Below are 22,534 nucleotides of genomic sequence, written 5' to 3'. Positions count from 1 at the left end.
AAACTTTCTGCATGTGGGGCAGACTTTTAGGGGAGAAGTTGAGACAACAGAAGGTGTGGGTAGTGCTTAGATAGCACCTCTTCTACCATGGGCATATTTATTTTCTTTTTAATGTTTAGGTCAAGACCCAGAGATTGATCATGTTTTACTTTTCTAAGAAAACTTCCACTGATAAAGCAATTTTTTTCTGCTTTATTCAGTAACTTTCAGATTTTCTTAGCTTTTGGTGAGGAACTATGTTAAGCAAGGTTAACATCCTTTTCTACCTTTGATTCATTTACTCAGCAAATGTTTACTGAGCGCCTACCATGTGCTGGGCACTGTTTCTTGGCAGTGGGAATACAGCTGCAGAAAAAAAAAAAAAAGTTCCTGCCCCTATGAAACTCACATTCTGAATCTCTGGCTATCAGGTTAGATCAGATTGAAGTACTGATTTGGATATTAAGTGGGACAGTGCTAGAACGATTGTTTCATCCTGGTGATTTACAGAAGGTAAATCCACTGGGCTTGTGCCTTAGGTCCTTTTCTTCTTCTTTCCAGGTGTCAGCATCATTTGGTCATTATACTGTTAATTTGACCTATTAGCAAAAAGTAGGAATCAGAATTAAGAGAAGTCCAGGCACGGTAGTTCATGCCTGTAGTCCTAGCACTTTGAGAGGCCAAGGTGGGAGGATTGCTTGAACCCAGGAGTCTGGGCCACATAGAGACCCTGTCTTTATAAACAAACAAACAAAAAAAGAATTAAGAGAGGTGGTATTCTTTTGATGTTGGTTTTTTGTTTTTTTTGTTTTTGAGACGGAGCCTTGCTTTGTCACCCAGGCTGGAGTGCAGTGGCATGGTCTCAGCCCACTGCAACTTCTGCCTCCCGGATTCAAGCAAGTCTCTTGCCTCAGCATCCCGAGTAGCTGGGATTACAGGTGCCCACCACCATGCCTGGCTAATTTTTGTATTTTTAGTAGAAACGGGGTTTCACTGTGTTGGCCAGGCTGATCTTGAACTCTTGACCTCGTGATCCACCCACCGCAGCCTCCCAAAGTGCTGGGATTACAGGTGTAAGCCACCACACCCGGCCTTCTTTTGATGTTTTGCCTTATGAATTAGATAGTAGAGTTGATTATCAAATTGCTAGTTGATTTCTAGTAAAAGCTGTTTCTTGAAAGGAAATTTAGGACTTGGGGTTGATTTCACTGATATACATGTATCCATATGCATATATATCACTGACATATATACATACGTGTGAGTCTGTGGAGTGTGTCTGGATCTGTCTCTGTTTGGCTCCTTTTGTAGATCCATACTTTGACTAATAAACATTAATGAATAATTATGTCGAGATCAAAGTAGAAACAATAGTATGCTATTCACCAGCACATATATATATATACATATATGTATATATATATATAATTCCTTCTTTTTTATGCCATAAGACTTTTGTAAGAATTCCTTCTTAAAAAGACAATTCTGTTTTGTTTGTTTGTTTGTTTTTGAGACAGGGTCTCACTCTGTTGCCCAGAGTAGGATCAAGTGATCTTCCTTCCTCAGCCTCCTGAGTAGCTGGGACTACAGGCATGTGCCACTGTGTCTTGTATTTTTTGTAGAGATGGGGTCTTGCTATGTTGCCCAGGCTGGTCTCAAATTCCTGGCCTCCAATAATCCTCCCACCTCGACCTCCCAAAGTGCTGGGATTATAGATGTAAGCCACCACTCCCAGCCACAGTGTTCTTTAATGTAGCAGCATTTTAGACCACCTCAAGATTCCAGAGGGCCAAAGGATGATATTACTAGATATTAGAAACTTAGAAAATACGTTAGAGACAGAAATAATCTGTTTAACAAATCTGTTTATAAATGTGTCTGTAGAAAAGGAATTCTGAGTGCTCATCCCAGCCTTTTTTTCCCAAAGAGCTTGAAAGCATATCAGTAATGATTTTGTGATAGTCTGTGATGTTGACGCTCTAATTGAATTAGATTACCTAGGGATAAAATTGTGAAAGAGTAAGGCATAGCGTAGGTGGAAACTGACAAACTAACACAGAGTAAACAGAGACAACTGGTGAGACCAAGCTGTCTACAGAGGATATCAGCATTCAACATAATCATAAAAGGTTTTATACTTTCAGAGGCTTACCATCTTTCTGGTTTTCATAAAAACAGTGTTAAGATGTGTGAAACTTTTAAAAAACCAATATTCCATATGTGCAAAAGAACATAAATACAATATATATAAAGTTTGGTGAGCAGGAACACTCGCATACTCATCATGCAGCCTAAGAAATAGAATGTTACCTATATAAAAATAAACTCAAAATGAATTAAAGACTTAAAAGTAAGACCTGAAACAATAAAACTACTAGAAGAAAACATGGGGGAAATGCTTCATGACATCGGTCTGAGCAAGAATTTTTTGGATAGGACCCCAAAAGCATAGGCAGCAATAGCAAATATAGATAAATGGGATTACACCAAACTAAAAAGCTTCTGCACGGCAAAGGCAACAGTCAACAGAGTAAATAGACAGTTTACAGAATGTCGGAGAATCTATTTGCAAAGTATGCATCTGATAAGGGATTAATATTCAGAATATATAAGGAACTCAACTCAATGGCAAAATAAATAATCCAATGGAAAATGGGCAGAAGATCTGAATAGACAGTTCTCAAAAGAAGACATACAAATGGCCAATGGGTATGTGAAAACATACTCAACATCACTAATCAGGGAAATGCAAATAAAAACCACAGGGATATATTACTTCACCCAAATTAGAATGGATGGTATCAAAAAGACAAAAAATAACAAATGCAGGCATGGATGTGGAGAAAGGAGGAACTCTTATACACTGTTGGTGGTAATGTAAATTATTACAACCATTGTGGAAAACAGTATGGAAGTTCCTCAGAAAACTAAAAATAAACGACCATATGACCCAGCAATCCCACTACTGGGTATGTATCTAAAGGAAATGAAATCTATGACAGAGATATCTTCACTCCCATGTTTATTACAGCATAATTCACAATAGCCAAGACATAAAATCAACCTAAGTGTCCATCAATGTATGAACGTATAAAGAGAATGTGATATATATATACACACAATGGAATATTATTCAGCCATTAAAAGAATGAAATGCTGTCATTTGCAGCAACATGGAAGAACCTGGAGATAATTAAATGAAATAAGAAAGCCAGGCATAGGAAGACAAACACTGCATGATTCATTCTTATGTGAAGTGTAAAGAAGTTGATCTCATAACTGTGAGAGTAGAATAGTGGCTACCAGAGGCTGAGAAGAGTTGGGAGGTAAGGAGAAACTGGTCGACTAGGGACAGAGTTACAGTTAGAGAGGAGGAATAAGTTCTGGTGTTCTGTTGCACAGTAGGGTGACTGTGGTTAACAGTGTTGTACTGTATATTTCAAGATAACTAGAAGAGAGGATTGTGAATGTTTCACTACAAAGAAATGTTAAATTTATGAGACGATATATCCTGAAGACGCTGATTTGATTTTTACACAGTGTATACATTTATCGAAACATCATACTGTACCCCATAAATATGTACTATTATGTGTCATTTTAAAAAGAAAAGAAACTGTGTATTATGAAACCTTTGAAGCCCTCGTGTGTTCCTCCCCGAGTTGTATCCCCACTCTCTTCCTACCTAGAGGTAACCACTGATCTGAATTTTAGTGTCTACTATTGCCTAGCTTTCCTTTCTAATTCATCACATATGTATGTGTCACTGAACAATACAAATGGAATTGTCTTCTATGTATTTTTCTGTCACTTGTTCTTCTTAACCAGTTTTCTTTGTGAGATTGACACTTGTTGATACATGTATTAGAAAAACAACAAACACTTTCTCCTTTCTTAAACAGTGAACACTACACACTTGAAGTCACCAAAATGTGTGTAGGGGAAGTGTTTTCCCCCACATTAAGCAGTTCTCCAGCAGACACCAGCAGGGTGTTCTATAGCTCAATTCAATTATAGCAATAATATGGAATCAACCTAAGTGCCCATCAGTAGAAGAATGAATAAAGATGTTGCTTATATACACAATGGAATACTATTTGGTCATAATAAAGAATGAAATCCTGTCATTTGCAGCACCATGGATGGAACTGGAGGTCATTATGTTAAGTGAAAGAAGCCAGGCACAGATAGACAAATATTATATGTTGTTACCCATAAGTGGGAGCTTAAAAAGTTGATCTCATGGAGGTAGAGAGTAAAACAATAGGCACCAGAGGCGGGGAAGGTTTTGTGTGTGTTTGGGGTTGGGAGGGTGAAGGGATGAAGGGAGACTGGTTAAAGGATACAAACATACAATTAGATAGAAGGAATAAGCTCTGATGTTTGATAATAGAGTAGTGCGACTACAGTTAATAACAGTGTATTGTGTATTTTAGAACAGCTTAAAGAAAGGACGGGAAATGTTCTCATAGAAACAGCAAATACTGAGGTGAAGGATACTCTGACTTGATCATTTACATTCTATGCATGTAATAAAATAACACATGTCTTCCATAAATATATACAAATATGTGTCAAAAATATTTTTAATTGCAAAAATGTGTTAAGGTCTTTTATATTGGTCAGGAGAAGGAAGAAATAATTATTAATTTTAGACATTATTAAATCTGGTATGCTTGCCTAAAATTTAAGGGATGTAAAAGGAGAAAAATGTAATATATATATATAACTTCCAAACCAAATCATTTGGGATAGCTGGTGGGGGAAATGAAATAATCTATCCATTCATAGAAAACTGGAGCAGAGGCCGGATGCGGTGGCTCATGCCTGTAATGCCAGCCCTTTGGGAGGCTGAGGCAGGCAGATCACGAGGTCAGGTGGTTGAGACCATCCTGGCTAACACGGTGAAACCCCACCTCTACTAAAAATACAAAAAAAAAAAAAATAAAAAAAAATGAGCCGGGTATGGTGGCAGGTGCCTGTAGTCCCAGCTACTTGGGAGGCTGAGGCAAGAGAATGGCATGAACCCAGGAGGCGGAGCTTGCAGTGAGCTGAGATCACGCCACTGCACTGCAGCCTGGGTGAACAGAATGAGACTCTGTCTCAAAAAAAAAAAAAAGACAGAAAGAAAACTGGAGCAGAATGGGCAGAAAGGTAAAGGAAACAGCAAAGAAAAAACATGTAAATAGAAAATAAAAGCAAGTTCAAATAAATTGGTAATAACAATTAATGTGAGTCATGTAAATCTGCCAGTTAAAATACACACTGCCAGTTAAGGACACTGAATCTTTTAAAAATCTATTATATGTTATTTACAAGAGACCAGAAAAATAGAAAGTGACGTGATACTAAGGAAATAGTAGAGAATGTAAAGGTGTTATAGTTACTTGACATCAGACAAGATAGACTTTAGGGCAAAAACATTATTAAGAATAAAGAACAATAATACATAATGATGAAAGGTTCAATCTACCAGGAAGATATAATTTCCAAAATGATGTACATGATGATGTGGTCTCAAAATACATAAAGCAAAAATCAACAGAATTGTAGGAAAAACTGACAAATCTATAGTCATAGTCATAGCAGGAGTTTTTGTTTGTTTGTTTGTTTGTTTTTGAGACAGTCTCACTCTGTCACCCAGGCTGGGGTGCAGTGGTGCAGTCTCAGCTCATTGCAACCTCCACCTCCCGTGTTCAAGCGATTCTCCTGCTTCAGCCTCCTGAGTAGCTGGGATTACAGGTGCGCGCCACCATGCCTAGCTAATGTTTGTATTTATGGTAGAGACAAGGTTTCACCGTGTTAGCCAGGCTGCTCTGGAACTCCTGACCTTGTGATCCACCCACCTCAGCCTCCCAAAGTGCTGGGATTACAGGTGTGAGCCACTGCGCCCTACCGCAGGAGATTTTAACAAACATCTCCCAGTAATTAGTAAGCATATAAATATTTGAATAATACAATTGGCAAGTTTGATCTAATAAATATATATAGAACCATACATCCCTCAAATTACATAATATACATTCTTTTCAGGCACACATAAGACAGTAATAAGAATTAGCCATATACTAGACCACAAAGTAGATCTAAGATTTTATGAAGTCACATCGGACACACCACAGTTTTTTTCCACGTTGCAATTTAATTAAAAATCAGTAACAGAAAGATAACTTGAAAAACGATATTTAGAAAGTTGAAAACATACTTCTGAATAATTTGTGGGTCAAAGGAAAAATGATAAAGGAAATTATAAAATATTTAGAAATGATTAACTTTTAAAATACTATATATCAGACAAACCCAAATTGAGGGACATTCTACACAATACCTGACTGGTACGCTTCAAAACAGTAAATATCAAAACTTAATTGTAAAGGTAAAACAGGAGTTAGAAGTAAAATACTATATTAGCTTTAAATACATTTTTTAGAAAAGAAAAAGATTAGTGAGTTAAACATTCATTTCAAGTAGTTAGGAAAAAAATTGAATAAATCCAAAGGAGCAGGAGGAAGAAAATAATAAAGAGAAGACAGGAATTTAGTAAAATAGGAAATAAGGAAAAGAATCAACAAAACCCAACATTGGTTCTTTAAGAGCACTAATAAAATAGACAAACCTGTATAGAACTGGGCAAAAAAGAACGGCAAGGTATAATAAACAATATTTTGAATGAAAAAGAGCTATACTGTGAAATATTGTATGCCAGTATGTTTGAAAACTTAAACAAAATGAAAAATTTTCCTGAAAGGGCCAAGAATATATGACAATGTAAAAGAAAAAAGAAAAGGAAAAGGAGGGGGAGAAGAGGAGCTAACTGAGATTTACAGTTACTTTAAAATTATGGTAATTAAGACAGCATGGTAAAGGCACAAGGCTAGTCAAATCAACCAATGAAACAGAATACAGATCTTTTTTTGTTTTTGTTTTTGTTTTTTTGAGACAGAGTCTCGCTTTGTTGCCTAGGCTGAAGTGCAGTGGCGTGATCTCGGCCCACTGCAACCTTACCCTCCCGGGTTCAAGCGATTCTCCTGCCTCAGCCTCCCAATAGCTGGGATTACAGGCATGCCCCACCACACCCAGCTACTTTGTGTGTTTTTAGTAGAGATGGGGTTTCACCACGTTGGCCAAGCTGGTCTCAAACTCCTGGCCTCAAGTGCTCCGCCTGCCTCCGCCTCCCAAAGAGCTGGGATTATTACAGGCATGAGCCACCGTATCCAGCCTCAGAATACAGATCTTAAACGGAGATGCAAATATATGCAAAAACTTCATATGTGACTAAAGTAACATAAATTAGTGGGGGAAAGGATGGGCTGTTCATTAAATGCTATTGGAGAAATTAGTCATATTTATAAATAAAAGATGAAAATCCCCATCTCACAGCATACTAAAAATAAATTCTGAATAAAGAACCAAACATAAAAAGAAAAAATTGAGAACTTTTAGGAGAAAATTAGGAAAATATCTGTATGAATTTGGTGTAGGAAAGAACTTATAAACAAGAAAAGAAAAGTTTGCCAGGCGTGGTGGCTCATGCCTATAACCCCAGTAGTTTGGGAGGCTGAAGCAGGAGGATTGCTTGAGCCCAGGAGTTCAAGACCAGCCTGGGCAACAAAATCGGACCTTGTCTCTATAAAAAATTAAACAAATTAGCCAGGCATGGTGGCACCTGCCTATGGTTCCAGCTACTCGAGAGGCTGAGGCAGGAGGATTGATTGAGCCTGGGAGTCCAAGGCTGTAGTGAACCATGATTGTACCACTGCACTCCAGCCTGGATGACAGAATGAGACCGTGTCTCAACAGCAACAATAATAGAATTTTTTTGAAAAGGGAAAAGCACAAGTCATAAAGAAAAAGATTAAATATTTCAACTCAATAAATTGACCTACAAAAGCTTGGCATCCTGAAAATCAATTCAAAAGATAATAGAAAAATAGGCAAAAGATAAAAATAGACAGTTTACAGAAGAGAAATTGAGAATGATTCCAGAGGAAAAAAAAAAAGAGAAAAAAAATGTTCAACTTCACCTAACAAAAAAGTTAAAAGTTAAAATCACATTGAGATCCCATTTCACATTTACCTGTCTGACATTACCAGGAGTTGGTGAGGATGTGGAGCAATTAGTTGAGAGTATAAAGGTTTTTTTTTTTTTTGGCACAAAATTTTATTTTATTTTTTTATTATACTTTAAGTTCTGGGATACATGTGCAGAACGTGCAGGTTTGTTACATAGGTATACACATGCCATGGTGGTTTGCTGCACCCATCAACCCATCATCTACATTAGGTATTTCTTGTAATGCTATCCCTCCCCTAGCCCCCCACCCCCTGACAGGCACCTGTGTGTGATGTTCCCCTCCCTGTGTCCATGTGTTCTCATTGTTCAACTCCCATTTATGAGTGAGAACATGTGGGGTTTGGTTTTCCGTTCCTGTGTTAGTTTGCTGAGAATGATGGTTTCCAGCTTCATCCATGTCCCTGCAAAGGACATGAACTCATCCTTTTTATGGCTGCATAGTATTCCACAATGTATATGTGCCACATTTTCTTTATCCAGTCTATCATTGATGGGCATTTGAGTTGGTTCCAAGTCTTTGCTATTGTGAACATATGTGTGCGTGTGTCTTTATAGTAGAATGATTTATAATCCTTTGGGTATATACCCAGTAATGGTATTGCTGGGTCAAATGGTATTTCTGGTTTTAGATCCTTGAGGAATTGCCACACTTTCTTCCACAATGGTTGAACTAATTTACACTCCCACCAACAGTGTAAAAGTGTTCCTATTTCTCCACATCCTCTCCAGCATCTGTTGTTTCCTTTTTAATGATCACCATTCTAACTGGCGTGAGATGGTATCTCGTGGTTTTGATTTGCATTTCTCTAATGGCTAGTGATGATGAGCTTTTTTTCATATGTTTGTTGGCATAAATGTCTTCTTTTGAGAAGTGTCTGTTCATATCCTTTGCATGCGTTTTGATGGGGTTGTTTGTTTTTTTTCTTGTAAATTTGTTGAAGTTCTTTGTAGATTCTGGATATTAGCCCTTTGTCAGATGGATAGATTGCAAAAATTCTCCCATTCTGTGGGTTGCCTGTTCACTCTGATAATAGTTTATTTTGCTGTGCAAAAGCTCTTTAGTTTAATTAGATCCCATTTGTCAATTTTGGCTTTCATTGCCACTGTTTTTCATGTTTTAGTCATGAAGTCTTTGCCCATGCCTATGTTCTTCTAGGGTTTTTATAGTTTTAGATCTTACATTTAAGGCTTTAATCCATCTTGAGTTAATTTTTGTATAAAGTGTAAGGAAGGGGTTCAGTTTCAGTTTTCTGCATGTGGCTAGCCAGTTTTCCCAACACCATTTATTAAATAGGGAATCCTTTCCCCATTGCTTGTTTTTGTCAGGTTTGTCAAAGATCAGATGGTTGTAGATATGTGGCATTATTTCTGAGGCCTCTGTTCTGTTCCATTGGTCCATATATCTGTTTTGGTACCAGTACCATGCTGTTTTGGTTACTATAGCTTTGTAGTGTAGTTTGAAGTCAGGTAGCATAATGCCTCCAGCTTTGTTCTTTTTTCTTAGGATTGTCTTGGCTATGCGGGCTCTTTTTTGTTTCCATATGAAATTTAAAGTAGTTTTTTCTAATTCTATGAAGAAATTCAATGATAGCTTGATGGGGATAGCATTACATCTATAAATTACTTTGGGCAGTATGGTAATTTTCACGATATTGATTTTTCCTATGCATGAAAAACAAATGGAATGTTTTTCCATTTGTTTGTGTCCTCTCTTATTTCCTTGAGCAGTGGAGAAACTCACTCAAAACTGCGCAACTACATGGAAACTGAACAACTGCTCCTGAATGACTACTGGGTAAATAATATAATTAAGGCAGAAATAAATAAGTTATTTGATACCAATGAGAACAAAGACACAACATACCAGAATCTCTGGGACACAGCTAAAGCAGTGTTCAGAGGGAAATTTATAGCACTAAATGCCCACAGAAGAAAGCGGGAAAGGTCTAAAATCAACAACCTAACATCACAATTAAAAGAACTAGAGAAGCAAGAGCAAACAAATTCAAAAACTAGCAGAAGACAAGAAATAACTAAGATGAGAGCAGAACTGAAGGAGATAGAGACATGAAAAACCCTTCAAAAAATCAGTGAATCCAGGAGCTGGTTTTTTGAAAAGATTGACAAAATAGACCACTAGCCAGACTAATAAAGAAGAAAAGAGAGAAGAATCAAATAGACACAATAAAAAAATGATAAGGGGGATATCATCACTGATCCCACAGAAATACAAACTACCATCGGAGAATACTATAAACACCTCTAAGCAAATAAAGTAGAAAACCTAGAAGAAATGGATAAATTCCTGGACACATACACCCTCCCAAGACTAAAGCAGGAAGAAGTTGAATCCCTGAATAGACCAATAACAAATTCTGAAATTGAGGCAGTAATTAATAGCCTACCAACCAAAAAAAAGCCCAGGACCAAAAGGATTCACAGCCGAATTCTACCAGAGATACAAAGAGGAGCTGGTACCATTCCTTCTGAAACTATTCCAAACAATAGAAAAAGAGGGACTCCTCTGTAACTCATTTTATGAGGCCAGCATCATCCTGATACCAAAACCTGGCAGAGACACAACAAAAAAAAAGAAAATTTCAGCCGGGCATGGTGGCTCATGCCTGTAATCCCAGCACTTTGGGAGGCTGAGGCCGGTGGATTACCTGAGGTCAGGAGTTCAAGACCAACCTGACCAACAAGGTGAAACCCCATCTCTACTAAAAATACAAAAAAATTAGCCGGGCGTGGTGGCAGGTGCCTGTAATCCCAGCTACTTGGGAGGCTGAGGCAGGAGAATTGCTTGAGCTGCGCAGACGGAGGCTACATCTCAAAAAGAAAGCATCTCAAAAAGAAAGAAAGAAGGAAGGAAGGAAAGAAAGAAAGGAAAGGAAGGAAGGAAGGAAGGAAGAAAGAAAAAGAAAAGGAGAGAGAAAGAAGGGAGGGAGGGAAGGAAGGAAGGAAAGAAAGAAAGAAGAAAATTGCAGGCCAGTATCCCTGATGAACATCTATGCAAAAATCCTCAATAAAATACTGGCAAACCGAATCCAGCAGCACATCAAAAAGCTTATCCACCACAATCAAGTCGGCTTCATCCCTGGGATGCAAGGCTGGTTCAACATACGCAAATCAATAAACGTAATCCATCACATAAACAGAACCAGTGACAAAAACCACATGATAATCTCAATAGATGCAGAAAAGACCTTCGATAAAATTCAACACCCCTTCATGCTAAAAACTCTCAGTAAACTAGGTATTGATGGAACATATCTCAAAATAATAAGAGCTATCTATGACAAACCCACAGCCAATATCATACTGAATGGGCAAAAGCTGGAAGCATTCCTGTGAAAACCAGCACAAGACAGGGATGAACTCTCTCACCGCTCCTATTCAACATAGTATAGTATTGGAAGTTCCGGCCAGAGCAATCAGGCAAGAGAAAGAAATAAAGGATATTCAAATAGGAAGAGAGGAAGTCAAATTGTCTCTGTTTGCAGATGACAAGATTGTGTATTTAAATAGAACCATCGTCTCAACCCAAAATCTCCTTAAGCTGATAAGCAACTTCAGCAAAGTCTCAGGATACAAAATCAATGTGCAAAAATCACAAGCATTCCTGTACACCAATAACATAAACAGAGAGCTCCCATTCACAATTGCTACAAAGAGAATAAAATACCTAGGAATCCAACTTACAAGGGATGTGAAGGACCTCTTCAAGGAGAGAGTATAAAGTTTTACAACCACTTTGGTGAAAAATTTGGCAATATCTAGGGAAGTTGAAGTTAACTCATAGCCATGAGTGTAAATCCACTTCCACGTACTTAGAAATCTTAAGTATTCCTTTAAGAAACTCTTACCCGGGAATACAAGAAGACATCTTTGTTTGTAATGGCAAAGAAAACAATGGTAACAATCTAAATGTCCCTCAGCAAGAGAATAGATATGTAAATCTTAGAATATTCATACATTGAAATACTTCAAATGCTTGAAACGGATGACCAGATGTACCTGTCTGTTGAATGCTCTTTCATCCAGGCTTCATGTTTGTAGTAGACATTAGATGTTGTTCAACAAATACCCCGTTTTTTCTCCCTGGAGCTTTTTCCAGGCACACAGCAGGGTTGTGCTTTCTAGTCCCCTCTGAAGTTAGATAAGGCCATGTGACTTGTCTTAGGCAATGAAATGTGTACAAAGTGACATGCATTACTTTTGGGAAAGAGTTTTGAGAGCCTGTGCCCAGCTTACCCTCTTCCCACTGCGGCTGTGATTGGGGAAGCACAGGTCAATATGAAGCCTCTGTCACTGGGATCCCTGAGTAATACAATGAGCAGAGCCTCCTGGCTGATCGTCATTGAATACATAGGGTGAGTGAAAAAATAAATGTGTGCTATGTTAAGCCACTGAGAGAGTAGGGGCCTGCCAGTTGCTGCGGCATAACCTGTCTACAGTGTTATGTCTCAGCCCAATTTACTGTACATCTTACACCACTTCCTTTTGTTCTCTCTTCCAAATCAAAGAATACTGCCCTTTTTCCAGGAGATAGAAGTGCCATAACTTACCTTCTAAATATAGTCCACTTATGTTTCTTTCCAAAGTCACAGGGAGCTTCTCTCTGAGCTCCTTCTCTGCCAGGAAACTGTCCTTACAGGTAATTTCACCGGTGTTTGTGCTTGTTGCTTTGGAATTAAGCTTCATAATCAAGGAATTCATCACCAGAAAAATTCATCCTCTCTCTCTCCCTCCTCTCCCTTCCTTTGTTCTCTGTGGGTGGCTTTACTCAGCTACAGAGAGCAAAGCAATTAGTGAAGGCATACGAGATGAGGGCTTAAGTGCAAGCATGTCCAACTTTGGAAAATAAATGAGTTGCATAGAAGATATATGTAAAATTACTTTTTTCTTTCCCAATCTACTTTTAAATTATCTGATGTAAGCTACAAACCTTGAATGTAAGTAGGTTTTGGTTAAATAACTTAAATGTCTGAAGAAAATTAAAGGTTTTTGTTTTAAATGCACAGAAAAGGTCCCAGGGGACTTAAAAGGCCCTTACCTTTTATTCTCTTCTCAGTGTTTAGAGAACTTACATCATAGTGAGCATCCATCATTTTGTGGAAGTTCTTGACTTTTATAAATGAGCAGGTTGATGTAGACTTGAGTTATATAGAGAGAGACTCAAAATCAGAACAGCTGGGTTTTTAAGATGCAGCAGTTCATGAACAATGGGAAGAGCATATATGTTGCAATGCACAGAACAGTAGACAAAATAGAAATGAATCATGGCTGAGGGCAACTGTATATTCTGAAATGGGTTTGGTACCAGGTCCTGGATCGCTTTCCTATTACATGAGTTTCAAAATTCTGAATTTAACATGTTTCTTTAAACAGACTTTCAGAATAATAGATAAAATATCTGCAGCTTAGAGACTACTAATAAGACAAATACCTATGTACTTACCAGCTAGCTTAAGATATAGAACAAGAGCAGTAGTTATTAGACATAAAATCAATTAAAAAAATTTTTTTTTTGAGAGGGAGTCTCACTGTGTTATTAAGGCTGAAGGACAGTGGCATGACCTCAGCTCACTGCAACCATTGCTTCCCAGGCCCAAGAATCCTCCCACCTCAGTAGGCCAAGTCACTGGGACCACAGACATGTGCCACCATGCCTGGCTAACTTTTTGTATTTTTGGTAGAGATGGGGTTTCACCACATTGTCCTGGCTGGTCTTGAACTCCTGAGCTCAAGCTATCTGCCCTCCTCAGCCTCTCAAAGTGCTGGGGTTACAGGTGTGAGCCACCGCGCCTGGCTGCTATTTTTTATTTTCTGTATTAATTTCCTAGATTCCCTTTGTAGTTTTGTGTATATAGCTCTAAACAAAGTATGTTTTAGTTTTGACTTTGTTGAAAACTTTGTATAAATGAATACATAGCCTGTGTTTTTCTATGCCTTGCTTTTTCTTTTTTTCTTTTTTTGGAGACGAATCTCGCTCTGTCACCCAGGCTGGAGTGCAGTGATGCGATCTTGGCTTACTGCATCCTCTGCTTCCTGGGTTCAAGCAATTCTCCTGCCTCAGCCTCCTGAGTAGCTGGGACTACAGGCACACGCCACCACGCCTGGCTGATTTTTTATATTTTAGTAGAGATGGGGTTTTGCCATGTTGGCTGGTCTCAAACTCCTGACCTCAAGTGATCTGCCCACCTCAGCCTCCCAAAGTGCTGAGCTTACAGGTGTGAGCCACCATGCCCACTGGGCTTAACATTTTTTTAAAAAGCTATTTGGCGTGGAAAATGTATTCATATCTGAAGATAATCCAGATGTTCTAATTTTTCTTTTTTATTGATTTGAGATAGCAATTAATTAATTTTGTTCTGAGCACACTATAGTGATACATTTGGCTTCTCTTATCCTGATACCAAATCTTGTTTTTGGATTCACAGTTCCCATGGAGAATGTTGCAACAATTGCTGATTGTGCCAGCGTGATTGAAGGAGTCAGTCGGAGCCGAAATGCCTTGCTGAATGGGGACACTAAGAATTATGACTGGGATTCTGGCTACACATGTCACCAGCTAGGAAGTGGTGCGATTGTTGTTCAGTTGGCACAGCCATACATGATTGGGTCAATACGGTAAGAAGATTCCTCCTCATTCATAAGTTTTAAAATGGAAGATATACATATAGATTGTATTTTGGTAAAATGATAATCCTAATAACTTCAGTGAAGAAATTCTACTGTTCTTTGCTCTAAATATCAAGAAAGGAGTGGGAGCCGAAGGAAGGGACAACAACGAGATATAGCGTGCTTGTTTGGATTTTCCGCTGGGGCAGTACGCTGAAGTTAAACTCATGGAGGAACTAGACAAAAGGCTTCTCCCTGGGTGGCTTATGTCCTTTTCACGTCTCAATTTGTATTGGTTAGAGACTTATAGGATAATGTCAAGATAGGTTATATAGAATGAAAAATCATTTTCAACTTTAATAAATTACGTATGAACCAAACAGATCTGAATTCGAGATCTGGTTCTGAACAATCTTAGTGATCTTTGTGCCTGGGCTTTTTGTTGTTCCTTTTTGTTTTAAGAAGGGAACTTTAACCTTGCTTGATTTATAGGATTATATAATTTTTAAACATGAGACTGGTGATATTCCTCAGAGGATATACAGTCATGCATTGCTTAATGGCAGAGACACATTGTAAGAAATGCACTGTCAGCCAATTTTGTCCTTGTGGAAATATCACAGAGTGTCCTTACACAAACCTAGATGGTATGTAGCCTACCACACACCTAGGCTAGATGGTATGTCCTGTTGCTCCTAGGCTACAAACCTGTACAGCATGTTACTATACTGAAGACTGTAGGCAATTATAACACAGTGGTATTTGTGTATCTGAACATGTCTAAACATAGAAAAGGTACAATAAAAATATAATATACAAGATAAAAAATGGTGGCTGAGCACGGTGCCTCATGCCTGTAATCTCAGCACTTTGGGAGGTGGAGGTGGGCGGATCACTTGAAAGCTCAGGAGTTCGAGACCAGCTTGGGCAACATTACAAGGTCTCATCTCAATTAAAAAAAAAAAAAAGAAGAAGATAAAAAATGGTACACCTGTGTAGGGCACTTACCATGAATGGAGCTTGCAGGACAAGAAGTTGCTCTGGGTGAGTTAGTCAGTGAGTGATGGGTGAATGTGAGGGCCTAGGACATTACTGTACTGTGGACGTTTAAACATTGTACATTTAGGCTACTATATATGTATGTGTGTGTGTGTGTGTGTGTGTATATTTTTGTTTGTTTGTTTGTTTGTTTTTGAGATGGAGCCTCACTCTTGTCACCCAGGCTGGAATGCAATGGTGCGATCTTGGCTCACCGCAACCTCTGCCTCCCAGGTTCAAGCCATTCTCTTGCCTCAGCCTCCCAAGTAGCTGGGATTATAGGCACCTGTCACCATGGCTGGCTAATTTTTGTATTTTTAGTAGAAACGGGGTTTAATCATGTTGTCCAGGCTGGTCTCGAACTCCTGACCTCAAGTGATCAGCCCGCCTCGGCCTCCCAAAGTGCTGGGATTACAGGCATGAGCCACGGCACCCAGCCAACACTAAATTTTTTTAATAAAGTAATAGTGCTATGACATTATGTCACTAGGCGATAAGCATTTTTCAGCTCCATTATATCTTATGAGACAACCATAAATGCAGTTCGTCCTTGACTGAAACATCTCATTATGCAGTGCATGACTATACTTTTAGTTCAAGATTGCCATCTGGGTCTTAAGTAAGCTGCTTTTTCTCTTCTTTTTATTTTTTAATGTTCTAAGAAGGTCTCTGAAGGGCTAATGAAAACATAGAATGTTTATATATATATATGTATGTGTGTGTATATGTATATGTATATGTATATCTTAGCCCACCTGGAGTAAAGGTGTTGGCAAGACATGACTGCCAAGACCCCCATAATGTTCCACCACATTTGCTTCGTTGTTTCCTGTTCTCATTTGAAAGTCAGTATGTATAAAGAAAGAAATAGCACAAAAAATAAGGTACTAATATTCTAATAAGCAAAGATTTATTGATGTTTAGGCTAATAACCACAGAAGTTGATGTTGCTTGCTGGTTCCCCAGGGCACCCTAAGGAGTTGATGCTGGGTTTCTTGGAGAATTCGGACTGTGGATTCTTCATTTAAATTGTTGACTCTTTTTTATAAAGGGCCACATTACAGGCTGAGTACCATAGGCAACAAATCACAGCTAGAGAAGCCTCGAGTTCGTACCACAGGCCAGACCAGCTTACTTTGTGCTTAGGAAGGGAAAGAGACAAGCCACATCAGCTACCTGTACAAATAAACTTCCGTCGAATAGCAAATAACACCCCAGCTTCCTTTCTGTCATCTGTATGCATTAACTAAAGTACTTGTAAACCATCTATTTAATAAGCTATTCTAGAATTTTTGTTAAAGATGATGTGAAACTTACCTCTATATTTTCCATTACAATCTATCCCTTTTTACTTTAAAAATCTGGAAAACAGTTGTCTTTCTTTTGTCTTCTGGCACTCCTGATAGCCTCCACAATTTCTTGAAGATTACCAATCGTGTCTCTGAGATTACATCTGCAATTTCTTTCAGTAGGCTTGGGGTGTAACTCATCTGAGTCAGGAGACTTGAAATCATTTAAATTGACTAGATACTCTCTTTCACTTCACCTATTTGGGACTTCAATTTTCTCTTTATTATGTTTGTTCTGACATTTCTAATTTGAAGACCAGTCTCCTTGCCAATGAAGATTGAAGCAAACAGGAAGTTTAGTAGCTCTGCCCACTCTCTTTTCATGTTCTCCGTTTTCCATTTGCTTACCTGGTACCCCACACCTCCCTCCCCACCACCGCCACCATCTAACAGTGTTCTATGCACATCTCAAACCGAGATGTCTAAAATGGAATTCCATTATCCTTCCCTTCCTGTTCAAGTCACGTCATGTCATGATTCCCCATCTCATTCAGTGGCACCATCCATTTGTCCATTACTTGAGCCAAAAACTTGGGAATCTCCCTGATTTCCTTCCTCTCCTTCACCTTCCTCTCTCATCCAGTCAGCCATAAAGTTCTGTCAGTACAGCCTAAACATCTCACAAATCCTTCCCCTCTTCTCTGTCCCACTGCATTACCATGGTTGCACGATAGTTGCTTCACTTTTCTACCCAATCTTCCAGACCTCCATTGGGCCCCCCAGTTCCCCACCCACAGCCATCCCTCCCACACATCTGATATGGCCACACCCTCCTCTCGGAGGAATCATGATTAGTAGTTCCCTTCAGGAGACAGTTCAGACTAAGGCATTTAAGAGCTATCTGACTTACCTCTGTATATACAGCCTCGTGTCCTGCATGTGCACCCCTCCCCACCCTACCCAACCCTGTGCTACTCTGGACTCTGTCATAGCCTATCCAGCGATAAGAGCATTGCACATGGGTTCCACCCTCTCTTACCCTCCTGCCTCCAATTCTTTGATCATGCTGATATCATTGTTTGCATCTCTCACTACCTTCTCATTACCTCCTTTTTTACCTGGCTCTTTTTTTATTCCCCCTTTTAGGCTCCACTCCTTTGGGAATGCTTCTCTAACCGCCCATTATCTCCTGAACTTATTGATAGATCCCTCTTCAGTAATCCCATATATTTTGCATACAATTTCTATCAGAGCATTTGTATTATAAATGTTCACTTGCTGCCTCCTCCCAGCCATACCTGATACATAAAAGCCTGTGGCAACTCAGAGTACGCTTCCCTTGAAAGATTCAATGTACTGATGAGGTAGTCTATCAAAAAAGAAGGGAAACTGGGGGTGGGGGTACAATAGGAAATCTAGAATCTTAAATCTAGTGTGGACTACATGAGGTTATCAGGGTGACAACTCCAAGAGACAAACAGGCTCTTCGTGTGGCAAGGCCACCTTGGCCTCTAGCTCTACCCAAAGAATCAGAGATGTTGAATCTGACTCCAGAAAAGGCTGTCACTGGGGCGTAAGGCAAGAGAGAACAGTGCCCATTTGGGTTTTTTTAAATGTGGAATGGAAGTGGTTCTCCCAAACAATTTTTCTTTTCCTGACTCAGAGTGGGGATGATGGGCATGAACACACCAAAGGCAGAATTCTGTATCTCAGGACAGTATGAAGCCTCCAACTTCCTTAAGCCTGCTTTTTTCCCAGTAAAAAAAAATCCATGCAATTGAAGCTTTGTATAACTGGCTGAGCCTTCAAAGAGACACGTCTCTGTGAAACTAACATTATGTTGTCAGGAACTGCATTTGCCTCTTCTGTGACATTATTAAGAGGAAAAGGAGAGAGATTTCTTAGCCACCAATGCTTGTGGACACTGGAGATCTTGGCAGGCTGCAGTTAGCGACAGTTGATGTGGCCAGATAGACATTTATTGACAGGAAACTAGATGAGTGGTACCCCTTCATGGGGATGAGTAATTGACCAATGACAGGTCGATTAGTCAGTGACATTTGACCCACAGCTTCTATTGCTTAGGGTGGCTGACTTGCCTTAGTTTAAGACTCATTATCTTTCTACTTGCTAATTGTGATATCCTTTTTAGTGTTTTCAGGCTAGTATGAGAACTCAAATATGCTATGCATTAAGTATACCTATCATCCAGTCTTTTCCAGCTAATAAATGACAGCACTTTGTTGAAACCCTAATTATAAGATAGTCAATTAAATTAACAATTTGTACATTGGTTTGAACGATGTTTTTGCAATTGATATGTGCAATAGTGTAAGTGAAATACCCAAAATATTTTAAATAACAAATAATAGTAAGTAAATGGGCTATCAAAAGATAAGACTGTATAGATAGATGCAGCTAAATAAACCCATTGTCTCTCTGGGTGTTGTGAGTATTAAGAAGTTAATGACACAAAAATATTTTGAGTTCTTCAGTTGGAAAATATTATATAAATGCAATATGTTAGGACAAAAGATGTCTAGCCCAAAGTAGGTTCTTGATGGGTATTCATAATCTCTTTAGTCTGTGGGGTGGAGCTCTTTTTGTTTTGCAGAAGGAAAAAACAATTCTACTACTTTAAAAAGTTAATCTGGCACAGACTGTCTGAACCACAAATCAGTTTATGTCTTGTAGTTATTAAGTAAATAAAAAGAAGTAATAGCAAGTTGATCCTAAAAATAATAATAATAATAAAAGAATTACATATGCCACTGTGGTCCTTATTCATCTGGTATATTTTTCTTTCTCTGTGAACTGTCAAGCCCATGCCGAGTTCAATTGTCCTTTCACTATTGTGTGGCTACAACCAACTCTAGATTATCTATTCAGTTTGTAAATTACCGTGGCCTCCTTTAGACTGCTGTTTTTTCCTCTTCCTGCTGCTTACCACCCTGCCTGACTGTTGCTCATCCACTTCCCTCCAGAAGGGTAAGCACAGAAAAGGAAAAGGAGAGGAACTGCAAAAATGCCATTTTTTTCCTACTTAATAGCCAAATGAAGGCTTAGTCAATAAGGGTGCGTAGAGGAATTGGGGCTAATGACTCAAATAATGTTTTGTAATTATCTGAGTATTTTCTACATCTGTGCTGCACTCAATCTCTAGTAGGACCACAGATAATCTCAAATTGAAGATAGTGATTTTTTAATGTTGTGATGAGCTTGAGTCTGTGCAGCAGTTTCCAAATGCGTAGTATGGTTCCCTGTGCTGTGAGTACTCAATAAACACTCATTGACTAAACTGACAACATAGATGCTAGTGCAACTAAAGGGAGTTCTATCTATCAACTAAATTGGACATCATATTTGCTCAGTATGTCTTATCTAAGTGTATGTGAGGAAACTGCTAAAGATTCGGCATCTCCAGCAAATGACTGAGATTGAGCTCTGGAGTTAGGCTCTGACATTAGCACAGGTGATGACATTAATACAGGGAAGAATGCTTGCCTCACTTGTTCCATGCCGCTTCCATTTCATTCTGAGTGCTGCACAGGCAAGCAGTACATCTATTTACATTAAGACAGCCTTCTTTGCAACCTAGAGAGCTAGAAATTTCCTTTTTATAGCTTGAAAAATACAGCAAACATCTAAATATATGACTCTTCTGGCTTGGATTAAGATTGCCTATAATTCTAGTCAAAATTGGAAAGATATTTTACAAAATTTGCTTCATATCAGTCACGCTGAATGTCGTCTGTCACAGCCCTGAACCAAGGAATTCTTCCTTGTCTTGCTGATCCATGATTTATTACTAAGTGTTGTTTCTCTCTGAGCCTAGCTGCATCACACTAAAGTCTTCTTTTATCATCCTCAGACCTCAGAGCTCTGGTTCCCAGAAAAATCATACAGCAAATAATTTTATCTATGGTTCCCAGTAGGTGCTGAAGTCTGAACTGTGTGAATGCTTAGAGGGCCAGAAATCCTGGATCCTGGAAACAGATAGCAGGATAGTTTGGGGGCATGGTAAATATTCCTCAGCCAGTTTCATCCTAGAGGTATTTCAAGGCCAGAAAGTATTGCTATGGCAACTAAGTTGTGTGTTAAAAATACAGGAGGGGCACTAGAATTCAGATGTTCTTTGGAAAAGCAGGAAAAGTTAAATGCCAAAAAAAAAAAAAAAATATGTTTGCGTGTTCGTGTGTGATTTACCTCACATGTCAACCATTTACCTCTGTTGAATGATTGGAGAACTTGGCAAGTAGTCATCATAAGATATAGCTGGATATATGAAAAGAATCCTTTTAGCTTTCCAAGATTTTAACCCATTAAGAAGACATTTTTACAGAGGATTTCGGCCCCATCTGACCCATTATTTCATGCACACATGTGTGTTTAGTAATTATCTAGAATTGTTAAGAACTCTTTAAAACAAATACTTCACCAGTAGTGTTTATAGCAATCATTTTAAAACCCAGAATTGTTCACCTTGGAAAACGAAATGAGTGGAAAGCATCAGCCTCCTCCTTCTGTGGCAGATGTTTTAATGCTGCTGCCCCAGGATAGGCCACACGGGGCCACAGAAATGCAGCTGTTCTCATGAGGGCTAACAGAAGCATAGAACTTTGAGCAAATTGAAATTTTTACACATTTAATACATCAAATTGCTTTAATATATCTTTTGAGTATTAAATGAATAAAGCTATTCTGAAAAAACTGATGAAGGGTCACAGTCATTTAAGGTTAATTCTTGAATTAATTCAAAGCAGTGATCTACCTTTGAAAATCTTCATATTCTTTCCCCAAGTACCCTTAAATCAGAGACTCTTTTCCCAGGAGCCCAACTTTGTCACTTTGTTCAGATACTTTTGGTACATCTCGATAGCACCTGATATCAGTGTATCTCTCTTTTTAAAAAGCTTAGCCCTTTGTACATTGGTAACCACAGAGTCACTTGACCAAAACATACTTGTGTATCTACTTAAGAAAAAGCAGAAGCACTGAGACCAAGAAAAACTCTTCCATCTCCTCTTCTTGCCTCTCCTCTCTGTCCACCTCCATTTCTGCATTCTTCTTCTAGGAAAGATGATTATGATGACAGGCTGGTTGGTGCCCGTCAAGGACTCCTTTCAGCAACTTTCCTGGACACTCAGGGTCTTAGCTCTAGCTGAGGAATCATTATTTGCCTGCTGCATTGCCTCTTTCAGCAATGTATCAGATTCAGTGTAAGGGGGATTGGTTACATAGATAAATGCAGAGTATGCTTTTACTTCTCCCTGGATTTTCTTTCCTTGCTGCCCTTAAGACTTAATGGTCAGGATCTTCTTTCTTCCTTTTACCTTATTATGCCTGAAACTATATCCCTCAATGGTTATGATATTACCTGCCTTGCCACATTATTCTTTTACTGTAACCAAACACCAGCCAAGAGTGTTTAGACCTTCTGTACAGTTTAATTTTTAGAAATGGCTAATGGTTCTTTTAGTCACCATGTCTTACAGTGGTTCTGGAGCTTTAGCTGCTCTCACTGTCTTCA

The 22,534-nt window shown here is 38.7% G+C and overlaps 1 protein-coding gene across 3 annotated transcripts in view; it reads left to right on the top strand.

Annotated features, from left to right (window-relative positions):
* BTBD9 (BTB domain containing 9) overlaps window positions 1–22,534 on the top strand; it is a 477,403-nt gene that overhangs the window by 344,605 nt on the left and 110,264 nt on the right. For all 3 annotated transcript variants that reach the window (XM_030796183.1, XM_030796182.1, XM_030796184.1), the window contains exon 8: window positions 14,497–14,686. In XM_030796183.1, coding sequence (XP_030652043.1) covers window positions 14,497–14,686 — 190 coding nt within the window. The remainder of the gene's footprint in view (window positions 1–14,496; window positions 14,687–22,534) is intronic.

Source organism: Nomascus leucogenys, chromosome 17 (genome assembly GCF_006542625.1).
Source record: "Nomascus leucogenys isolate Asia chromosome 17, Asia_NLE_v1, whole genome shotgun sequence".
NCBI lineage: Eukaryota > Metazoa > Chordata > Mammalia > Primates > Hylobatidae > Nomascus > Nomascus leucogenys.
The sequence above is the reverse complement of the archived record's forward strand: the minus strand, read 5'-3'. Positions and strand labels throughout refer to the sequence as shown.